At 41.7% G+C, this 12,060-nt stretch overlaps 1 protein-coding gene and 1 long non-coding RNA gene across 3 annotated transcripts in view; one reads left to right on the forward strand and one right to left on the reverse strand.

The window, feature by feature from the left end:
- The window catches only part of SCOC (short coiled-coil protein), a 39,763-nt gene extending 38,335 nt beyond the window's left edge, over nucleotides 1-1,428 (reverse strand). Inside the window, exon 1 of the mRNA XM_061384144.1 lies at nucleotides 1,304-1,428. Within this exon, the coding sequence (XP_061240128.1) occupies nucleotides 1,304-1,379 (76 nt within the window). The 5' untranslated portion in view covers nucleotides 1,380-1,428. The remainder of the gene's footprint in view (nucleotides 1-1,303) is intronic.
- The window catches only part of LOC133228577 (uncharacterized), a 137,278-nt gene that overhangs the window by 26,080 nt on the left and 99,138 nt on the right, over nucleotides 1-12,060 (forward strand). The window lies entirely within an intron of this gene.

The raw sequence follows: 12,060 nt of genomic DNA on the forward strand, positions 1-12,060 counted from the left end.
CGCTCATCGTGCCTTCTAGAAGCTAAGGAGCAAGTTTCCCTGGTCTTTGTTCCCTTCACTGCCTTCTCCAGCCCTGTCATTTTTCTAAAACGCCCTGATGGGAACATGTGAAGGCCAGCGGTATCCCTCTTCTTCGACAAACCCCAGACCTTGTTGTACCTTTCCTCCCGTCGTAAAGGCCGAAAATGCTCCTCTTTGATTTTTCAAAGCCCTCAGCATGTTTATGCGGTGCCAGGAGGGGAAGCTGGCTGGCAGTTCGTGCTAATTGTCTGGCCGCACTTTAGAAAGAGGCTTTTTGAATCTGAGCATTTAGGGAGAAAGTGGAGAAGCGTGGCTGTATGAAAGAGCAATTGATGTTAAATATTCATGCTCTGCTCTCAGTTAATCAAAATCAGTAACCCCCATTGCTTAGCTGAGTCTTGCTGGCTTCTATTAATAACTATGATTTTGCTGAGGGAACTTGGATACAAAACAGTGCCACTAATACACATGCACACACACAATGCGTGGGTGCTTATAGGTGTGAAGTCTTTCCAGTTAACATTGTGCAAGGCGCAGGAGATGCGGGTTCAACCCTGGATGTGGAAGACCCCTGGAGGAGGAAATAGCAACCCACTCCAGCAATTCTTGCCTGTAAAATTCATGGACAGAGGAACCTGGCCAGTTACAGTTCATGGGGTCACAAAGAGTCAGACAGGACTGAGCGACTGAGCACGCACTCCCAAGTCAGACAGTGCCTGTTTTCTCACCAGTGTTGAATGAGCTGCAGTTATCCCTTCCATCAGCATATTAGAAACACCACTCCCTTCTTTTTCCTTCTTTCATGTGGAATTCAGCAAACTTTGTCCTTGCTTAAAAACCAGACATATTCTGTGACAGATTTTAAAGCAAATTGCAGAGTATCCTAATTCATTTACCAGAAATGATGAAATTTCACAGAACAGAGAAGAAATGGACTATAATTGAACAAATTCAGGTAATAATATCATAGGTTGCTTTAGTAACAACTTTAAGATCATGTTTCCTGAGCCTCCAGGAAATAAACATTTTATATTTTTATTTGTTGATTGATTTTTAAAGTACATGTAATTCAACCACAGGAGCTTATAAAATAATCACTGAATTTTAAAGGAAAAAGAAAAATAGCTCTTAAACATTTTTTTTGTTTTATATTTGTAGCTATATTTTTTCTACAATGACTATGTTTTACCATCATAATAAAAACAATAACAATTATTGTTTTACAAAGCTGCTGAGCATTTGCTGAATTTTATGTTTCGGAAGTCATCAGTTTCTTCCTTACCTGTGTCATCTGCAAGAGAAATGTTGGTGAAGGCACGGTCCTCCTCTTCCTCTTCCTCTTTGCTGGACCCATCCATCTTGCTCACTTTCAGGCCTGTTAGTGACAAGTATGAGGGCAGAGGACAATGGCTGTTCCCTTATGTGGTCACCCTGGTTAAATCATTAATACACGAGCGCCCACGCAGGTGCTATCTGATACTTGTAAGAGCCACCCTCTTCCTGTTTGCCACCTAAGGAGTTCTTACTGAGTATTGCAGACCTAACCGGAAATGGTGAGAGGTTAGGTCTGCAGGTTAAAGAGTTACAACCCTTTACTTGAAGCTGTTGAACTGGCACTCCTGCTGTACTCTGGCTGGGTGCCAAATCCAGTGTCAGCTTCCTTAGACTGAATTGCCCGAGAACATTGCCCCAGAAGCCCTACAGTGAGGTTGGGGAGGGGGAAATGTATTTTATGTGATCAATACATCTTTTAGACGCCTACATAAACTTCTTAGGGATTTGGGTCAGTGACCTATTAGCATGACTTGGTTCAGTTCAGTTCAGTCGCTCAGTTGTGTCCGACTCTTTGAGACCCCATGAATTGCAGCACGCCAGGCCTCCCTGTCCATCACCAGCTCCCGCAGTTCACTCAGACTCACGTCCATCGAGTCAGTGATGCCATCCAGCCATCTCATCCTCTGTCGTCCCCTTCTCCTCCTGCCCCCAATCCCTCCCAGCATCAGAGTCTTTTCCAATGAGTCAACTCCTCGCATGAGGTGGCCAAAGTACTGGAGTTTCAGCTTTAGCATCATTCCTTCCAAAGAAATCCCAGGGCTGATCTCCTTCAGAATGGACTGGTTGGATCTCCTTGCAGTCCAAGGGACTCTCAAGAGTCTTCTCCAACACCACAGTTCAAAAGCATCAATTCTTCGGCGCTCAGCCTTCTTCACAGTCCAACTCTCACATCCATACATGACCACTGGAAAAACCATAGCCTTGACTAGATGGACCTTAGTTGGCAAAGTAATGTCTCTGCTTTTGAATATGCTATCTAGGTTGGTCATAACTTTCCTTCCAAGGAGTAAGTGTCTTTTAATTTCATGGCTGCAGTCACCATCTGCAGTGACTTTGGAGACCAAAAAAATAAAGTCTGACAGTGTTTCCACTGTTTCCCCATCTATTTCCCATGAAGTGATGGCACCAGATGCCATGATCTTCGTTTTCTGAATGTTGAGCTTTAAGCCAACTTTTTCACTCTCCTCTTTCACTTTCATCAAGAGGCTTTTGAGTTCCTCTTCACTTTCTGCCATAAGGGTGGTGTCATCTGCATATCTGAGGTTATTGATATTTCTCCTGTCAATCTTGAGTCCAGCATGTGCTTCTTCCAGCCCAGTGTTTCTCATGATGTACTCTGCATATAAGTTAAATAAGCAGGGTGACAATATACAGCTTGACGTACTCCTTTTCCTATTTGGAACCAGTCTGTTGTTCCATGTCCAGTTCTAACTGTTGCTTCCTGACCTGCATACAAATTTCTTAAGAGGCAGGTCAGGTGGTCTGGTATTCACAGAGCCTCAATTTCCTGTCCTTTACCAGGATGTCTTATGTAAGGATTAAACATAAATAAAAAGCATTTGATACGTGTCAACTATAATAATGACCCTAAACGATATGTGAGGGACTAAGAGTCTATACATATTAAGCCCATCAATGCCCTTTCATATTACTGTATATGTACCTCACTCCATGAAAGCTTGTTAAAATGTCAGGATCTCCTTTCTCTATTTCTGGAAGGGCCAGCCCTGAAGCCTAGGGCCCTTTGCTAGAGGAGGAAGCCTTTTTTAATAGCTACTTTTCTTTGTCTCTTAATCCCCGTTCATATACGTTGGAGAAGGAAATGGCAATCCACTCCAGCACTCTTGCCTGGAAAATCCCATGGACAGAGGAGCCTGATAGGCTACACAGTCCATGGGGTTGCAAAGAGTTGGACATGACTGAGCGACTTCACTTCAGAATTTTACATCATCACTGTTTGAGGGGTGGAAATCAGACAAACTGATGAAGAATTTCAAGCAGATATTAAAACTGAATTACTGCAGGCCACATTTTGCCCTAAGTGCTTTGATACATGGGATTTTTTTTTTTTAATTCATCTGAGTTCATTGTTGCTTTATCAGGCAAAATGGATGTAAGCTGTTGGAAATCCTGAATACTGAAAGTTAAATTCACTAGAATAGAATTCCCCCTAATTTTCCAATTCTATCCTACACATATTTGTGATTGCCTATTTGATACACCTGGGGGACTTTGGAAGGCTTAAAGTAAGAAATAATTATTGCTGTTAATAAGCTTAGTAAAAAGCTCGAAAGCAAGAGTCCTTGAGGTTTAGAGAAGGTAAAGATCTTGAAAGGCTTAGAGAAGATGACATTTGAGATGCATGACTGGTGACAAGTGTCATCCAAAAGGCAAAAAATGGCCAGATGGTGAGTGCTTTCTTGGTGAAGGGGCATGGGCAAAGGCTCAGAAATGCAGAAGCACAAGGCACATTTGGAAACCAAGAGTGGAAGATACAAGCAGCTAAGAGGTAGGAGATCAAACCAGTCAGTCCTAAAGGAAATCAACCCTGAATATTCATTACAAGAACTGTTGCTAGGCTCCGATACTTTGGCCACCTGATGTGAAGAGCCGATTCACTGGAAAAGACCCTGATGCTGGGAAAGATTGAAGGCGAAAGGAGAAGGGGAACACAGAGGCTGAGATAGTTAGAAAGCATCACCAACTCAATGAACATGAATTTGAGCAAATTCTGGAAGATAGTGGAGGACAGAGGAGCCTGGTGTGCTACAGCCCATGGGGTTGTAAAGAGTCAGACATGACTTAAGTGACTGAACAACCACAAGAGATAGGAGATAAAAAAAAAAAAAAAGGTAGGAGATAAGACTGCAGCATAGAGGTTAAGTTCAAAGCTTAGAGAGCTTGAATGCCAAACTGTGTTAGTCCAAGTCCTCTAAGAATCTGACACTAAGGTGAGATTTAAAGGGAAGGAAACAGGAAAGGCTGCAAGAGCCATCAGACCATGATGCAGAACTGACCCAGAGTGAAGACAAAGCAGAATAGGAAGTCTAGCTTGTCCTTCAGAGCAAGGAAATTTCAACAAGGTTGTCAAAGAGTACTTGAGCCAAAGTTGACCATAAGAGGAGTCCTTTGCCTCCCAGGAATGACCTCCCTTAGCATTTCTACAGGCACTTAGTTACTGGCTAGGAGCAGCTGATGGGAAGTGAGACCTTATGCAAATACGGTGTTGGATTTCAGAGCACAGCAGCTGGAGCCCTTCCTCAGTTACAGCAAAGTTGAAGGTCTACAAGGCATATGCTAATGGCCACAATATAAGCTGCTTTTTCAAGCAACTGTATACATAATCATGGAAGCATAGAAATACCTCTTTTGCCTATCCATCCTCTGTCAGTCCTAGAAATAGTAGCACACACTGAAGTAGTTACTATGTGCTAGGCAACAATCCCATGAAGTTGGCACTAATATTATTTGTGCCTATTTTAAAGGTGAGTGAGCTGAGGCATGGAGAGATTAAGTAAAATAATAAGCAACTAAGTAAGGCTAGGATTGTAATCCAGGCCCTCTGGATCCAGGGTCTGTGCTCTTAATCACTATTATCCTTATTCCTGGCAAAGAATTTAGAAACCAAAAGATGTGTTTGGTTTAACTTGTGTATTTGGGTTTTATAACTCGTAGCCAATTATACTTTTTGTTAGGATTAGCTTAGGCACTTGTTTTTGTTGTGGTTATTGTTTTTGTTTGCTTGTTTTTGCCTTCTTTCTGATTACTTTCAGTGACATTTCTCATGAAGTGTCTATCTTCGTGGACAGAGGAGTGACAGAGATAAAAATTCAAGTCTGTCAGCTTTGCTACCATTCCCATAGTCTTTGGGCAAAGTTATGATGGGAAAGATATTCACCGTTAACTAGGGTGGAGAAGTATCTGTGGCAGATATTTACTCCTATGTTTTCTTCTACTAATTTTATTGTTTTAGCTCTTAAGTTTAGGTTGTTGATCCATTTTGAGTTAATTTTTGTACATAGAGTGAGGTAGGGATGCAGCTTCATTCTTTTGCACTTGGATATCCAGTTGTCCCAACACTATTTGTTGAAGAGAATATTCTTTTCTTTATTGAATGGGCTTGATATCCTTGTCAAAAATCAATTGGCCATAATGTTTGGGTTTAATTTCTGGGATCTCAGTTTTATTCCATTGGTACTTATGCCAGTACCACACTGTTTTGATTACTGTAGCTTTGTGATAAGTCTTGAAATCAGGAAGTATGAGTACTATACCTTTTTCTTCTTTAAATAATGTTTTGACTATTTGGGTTCCTTGCAGTTCCATATGAATTTGAAGATTGTATGAATTTGGCAATGAATTCTTAGATTTGACACAAAAATTATGAGCAACAAAAAATAAGTTGGATCTCATAAAAAGTGAAAATATTTATCTAATTAAAAACATTATCAAAACTGAAAAAGCAACCTATAGAATGGAAGAAAATATTTGCAAATTGCATAGCTGATAAAGATTTAATGTCCAGAGTATATAAAGAACTGTTAACAACTCAACCAAAGAGACAAACAACCCAGTTTTTAAAATGGGCAAAGAGCATGAACAGACATTTCTCCAAAAAGATATACAGATGGTCAATAAGCACATGAGAAGATATTCAGTATTAAAAAATAATTAGAAAAAGCAAATCAAAACCACAGTGAGATATCACTTCATACCCCCTAGTATTCAGTTCAGTTCAGTCGCTCAGTCATGTCTGACTCCTCGCGACTCCATGAATCGCAGCACGCCAGGCCCCCCTGTCCATCACCAACTCCCGGAGTTCACCCAAACTCACGTCCATCGAGTCAGTGATGCCATCCAGCCATCTCATCCTCTGTCGTCCCCTTCTCCTCCTGCCCTCAATCCCTCCCAGCATCAGAGTCTTTTCCAATGAGTCAACTCTTCTCATGAGGTGGCCAAAGTACTGGAGTTTCAGCTTCAGCATCATTCCCTCCAAAGAAATCCCAGGGCTGATCTTCAGAATAGCATTAATAAAAACAACAAAAAAAAATGGAAAGTAAGTATTGGCAAGGATATGAAGGGATAAGTATCTTTGTACATTGCTGGTGGGAATGTACAATAATGCAGTCACCACGGTAAAAATTTTGGCAGTTCCTCCAAAAGCTGAACATAGAGTTGCCATATGACCCAGCAATTCCTCTCCTAGGTATTTACCTATGAGAAATTAAAGCATTTATCCACACAGAAATTTGTATTATAAATATTCATAGCAGCATCCCAAATGCCCATCAATGGATGAATGGAAAAATAGATTGTGATATATGAATACAATGGGATTTTGTTCAATAATAAACAGAAACAAAGTTCTGACACACGATACAACATAGATGGACCTTGAAAACATTATGTTAAGTAAAAGAAGCTAAACAGAAAAAGTCACATATTATATGATCCTTTTTATATGGTATAACCACAATAGGCAAGTTTACAGAGGTGTAAAACAGGGCATAAAGGAAGGAGGGAATGTGGAGTGATTACCCAACGTGTGTGGGATATTATTCTGGTTGATTAAAAAGTTTGAAACTAGAGAGGGGTGGTGGCTGATCACATTGGGAATGCACTAAATGTCCCTGATTTGTATTCTTTATTATGCTTCATTGCTTGTCATGTCAATTTCACCTCATTTTTTAAAAAAAAGATTAAGAAAATCCAATCAGGAAAAAAAAAAGTCTATGGTTTGCCTGTCTCTCCATAATTGGACTTCCCTAAAGGTTCTAAGTTGGCCACCTGATGTGAAGAGCTGACTCATTTGAGAAGACCCTGATGCTGGGAAGGATTGAGGGCAGAAGAAGGGGATGACAGAGGATGAGATGGTTGGATGGCATCACCGACTCGATGGACATGGGTTTGGGTGAACTCTGGGAGTTGGTGATGGACAGGGAGGCCTGGTGTACTGCGATTCATGGGATCGCAAAGAGTCGGACAAGACTGAGCGACTGAACTGAACTGAACTGAAGGTTCAGATGGTAAAGAATCTGCCTGCAATGTGGGAGACCTGGGTTTGATCCCTGGTTTGGGAAGATCCCCTGGAGCAGGGCATGGCAACTCACTCCAGTATTCTTGCCTAGACAGAGGAGTCTGGGGGCTACAATCCATGGTGTCACAGAGTCAAACATGACTGAGCAACTAACACTTTCTCTCCATAATAAAAAAGAATGAATTGAATTATTTCCTTAAATCATAACATACTCTACAATTTCAAATTCAACATAAGGCTAGTCTACCACATATCATAGAATTAATAAAGCTAGGATGGACCTTGTATCCTCTCTACCATGTCTCATACAATTAATAAGGCTAGGAAGGAGGTTAAGGTAAGGATGTAGAACTTTATTAAAATACAAATCTTCCCTAAAACAGGATTCAAAAGCATGAACATTAGGGTCAAAATAGTTATATAACAAATCATTTTCACTCATTTTAAATGGGGGTGTGTGGGACATAATTGTGTGTGTATGAGTAGGTATGTGCATATCTGCATGTTAATGGGTGTTGGGATAACAGAGCTGAAGAAAATCTAAACTTAAAAGAATTAGTAAACTAACCAGGATTTTCACACTCTTTGTTATTATCTCAAGATTAAACATCAATAATGAAGCACATTGGAAGCTAGTGTTTATTGTGGGCTTTCTCAGAGCTTTTTCTAAGCAATGACTCAGGACACATCTCTAAGGGCTCTGAGTACCAATTATGACATCTGGAGTATATGTAATCAGAAGATTCCTGGAGAGAAACTGGCATCTCCGAAGGAGGTGCTAAGCATTCCTCTGCTGTATTAAAAGTTTTCTTTCTTTAGGAGTGATTTCACAAGACTATTTGGATATTTTTGACAAATTAGTGCAAATTGGATTAATTCAACCCAGTAGCTACAAAGGGGGCTAATGTGATGGCAGAACTTTATTCTCAGGGTATGTAGCTAATAATAATAGATTTATTTGTTGAAAATGCTTATCACTATGCTTATCACTATTCTAAGTGTTTACCTGTAACCAGCCTCATTATTGCTTACAACAACCCTATCAGAAAATGGACACACTTGGACGAGATAGTTTGCCCAAGACTCACAACCAAGAAGTGGCAGAGCAAATTCATATCAAGGTAATAAAGGTCTAAAACCCACATTCCAACCACCCTGGTGCATGACCTCTATAATCACAGGTATTAAAATACACAATCTGATTAATATTGGATTTGTATTTCTATGCATTGATTTTAAAGATAAAGATCAAATACTAAAATATGTAAGAAAGGAAATAGGAAATTTTAAATTTATACTCTTCTCTAGGCAAGAAGACAAAGTGGTTTGAGGAAGCTTTACAAATAGCTGAGGAAAGAAGAGGAGCAAAAGGCAAGGGAGAAAAGGAAAGATATGCCCAACTGAATGCAAAGTTCCAGAGAAGAGCAAGCAGAGAAGAAAACTTTCTTAAGTTAACAATGCAAAGAAATAGAAGAAAACAATAGAATGGGAAAGTCTAGAGATCTCTTCCAGAATATTGGAGATCTCAAGAGAAAATGTAATGTAAGGATGGGCACAATAAAGAACAGAAATGGTAAGGCACTACCAGAAGCAGAAGAGATTAAGAAGAGGGTGGTAAGAATACACCAAACCAAACAAGAAAAGTCTTAATGACCTGGATAACCATGATGATGTGGTTACTCACCTAGAAGCAGAAATCCTGGAATGTGAAGTCAAGTGGGCCTTAGGAAGCATTACTACAAACAAAGCTAGTAGAGGTGATGACATTCCAGCTGAGCTATTTAAATCCTTTAAAAAAAAAAATGATGCTGTTAGTGCTGCACTCAATATGTCAGCAAATTTGGAAAACACAGCAGTGGCCACAGGACTGGAAAAGGTCAGTTTTCATTCCAATCACAAAGGCAATGCCAAATAATATTCAAATTATCATACAATTGTGCTCATTTCACATGCTAACAAGGGTATGCTCAAAATCCTTCAAGCTAGGCTTCAGTAGTACATGAACTGAGAACTTCCAGAGGTACAAGCTGGATTTCAAAGAGGCAGACAAACCAGAGATCAAATTGCCAACATTCGTTGGATCATGATGAAACCAAGTGAGTCCAGGAAAAACATCTACTTCAGATTCATTGTCTATGCTAAAGACTTTGATTGTGTGGACCACAACAAACTGTGGAAAATTCTTCAAGAGATGGGAATACCAGACCACCTTACCTGTCTCCTGAGAAACCTGTATGTGGGTCAGGAAGCAGCAGTTGGAACTGGACATGGAACAATTGACTGGTTACAAATTGAGAAAGAAGTACATCAAGGCTGTATATTGGCACCTTGCTTATTTAACTTATATGCAGAGTATATCATGTGAAATACTGTACTGGATGAATTACAAGCTGGAATCAAGATTGTCAAGAGAAATATCAGTAACTTCAGATATGCAGATGATCCTACCCTTATGGCAGAAAGTGAAGAACTAAAGAGCCTCTTGATGAAAGTGAAAGAGGTGAGGAGAAGGAAATGGCAACCCACTCCAGTATTCATGCCTGGAAAATCCCATGGACCGAGGAGCCTGGTGGGCTACCATCCATGGGGTCGCAAAGAATCAGACACGACTGAGCGACTTCTGTGTTTTTGAAGCTCAAAGGGATATGGGTCACTGAAAAGGATATAAACCAGGGCAGAATTTCTTAAAGAAGTAACAGATTAGTTAGTTACAACATCAAGATAAATGGAATTGAAACAGAGATGCTACCAAGAGAGTTGGGCAGTACTGCTTAAATAATGCTCAAGAGTTTCTATTCTTAAATTGTTTCCTCTTGAGAGAAGATGAGCAGCCCTGGGCCCACTCAGCTCTGCCTTTTCTGTTCCCCACTTTGGTTGTGTGTTGTCACTTTCAGAATTGCACTTTTTTCACCTTGTCATAGTAGCTGCCAAAGTGTGTTTTTATAAACATGGGGTTCTAGAGCGCTGGCTTCCTGGGGCAGAGGAGAGAAAGAAATGTGTGTTGTACAAAATCAGTACGTTCATATGTTTAATAAAATAGTTCTATTATTGAAGTTAAAAAAAAAAGAAAGTGAAAGAGGTGAGTGAAAAATCTGGCTTGAAACTCAACATTCAAAAAAGTAAGATCATGGAGGCGGTCCTAAGATGGCAGAGGAATAGGACGGAGAGACCACTTTCTCCCCCACAAATTCATCAAAAGAACATTTGAACACCGAGCAAATTCCACAAAACAACTTCTGAATGCTGGCAGAGGACATCAGGCACCCAGAAAGGCAGCCCATTGTCTTCAAAAGGAGGTAGGACAAAAGATAAAAGATAAAAAGAGAGACAAAAGATGTAGGGACGAGATCCGTCCCAGGAAGGGAGTCTTAAAAAGAGAGAAGTTTTCAAACGCCAGGAAACACTCTCTCTGGTGGGTCTGTGGTGAGCCTTGGAATCTCAGAGAGCAAAATAACCAGGAGGAAAAATAAATAAATAATTAAAACCCACAGATTACGGGCCTAACAGCAACTCCCAGCGGAGCAGCAGCCCAGACGCTCCCATCTCCCACTAGCAGGCGGGGGCTGGACAGGGAGGCGGGGGCTGGACAGGGAGGTGTGGGCTGCATTGCTTAGGGCAAGGACCGGGCCTGAATGCCCTGAGGGCAACCTGAGGGAACTAGCTTGAGATAGCAACCCAGACTGTGGGATAGCTATCCCGCGAAAAGCCCTAACCTAAGACACCACCAGGCCCACTCACAGAACAAAGGACTGAGCAGAGCTAGTGGGCTGAGGACTGGCCCATCCCCCACCAGACAGGCAGGCGAGGGCAGCCAGAGCCGGAAGGGGGCATTCGCGGCCCCAGAGAGGCATCCTATACCAAACTGCAAGCAGACTTTGTTGCTAACCAAGACTTCTTGGGATTCTGGATGGTCGACATCCACCAGGAGGGTCACAGACAGAGATCAGCTCCCCAGAAGAGACACACGGCACACCTGAGACGGCACGCCCGTTGTACACCCAGAAAACTGAGCGGCTGGGATGGGGGAGGCAATAAGTCACAGCCTTCAACTGGAGGCGACTGTACTCACCAAGCACCTGGTCACCTGAGCTGCTCAGACCTGGGATGGGCACAAAACGCAGGCCCAACCAAGTCTGCACCTTTGTGGAGTACTCGAGAACCTGAACCTGAGTGGTTTAGACCTGGGGAGTGCATGCAACCCAGGGCCAGCATCAGACAGCATCAGGCCGGCAGAGCAAACTAGAGTCTGAGCAGTGTAGACTGGGAAAGCACACATGCCGTGAGTGGGGGCAAGCCCAGTGTGGCTGAATCACTGTGAGCACACGCCAGTGATATTTGTTTGCAGTGTTCCTCCCTCCCCACAACACGACTGAACAAATGAGCCTAAAAAAAGTGACTACCACCGCCTGCCTTGTGTCAGGGAGGAAATTAGACACTGAAGAGACCAGTAAACAGAGGGAACAAACAGAACAAACAGCAAACAGAAGAAGCTAAAATAAACAGAGGGAACTGCTTTGGAAGTGACAGGTGCAATAGATTAAAACCCTGTAGTTAGCACCGACTACATAGGAAGGGGCCTATAGACCTTGAGAAGTACAAGCTGGACCAAGGAACTGTCTGAAAATGAACTGACCCCACACTGTCTGCAACAGCTCCAGAGAAAGTCC

This window comes from Bos javanicus, chromosome 17 (assembly GCF_032452875.1).
Source record: "Bos javanicus breed banteng chromosome 17, ARS-OSU_banteng_1.0, whole genome shotgun sequence".
Taxonomy (NCBI): Eukaryota; Metazoa; Chordata; class Mammalia; order Artiodactyla; family Bovidae; genus Bos; species Bos javanicus.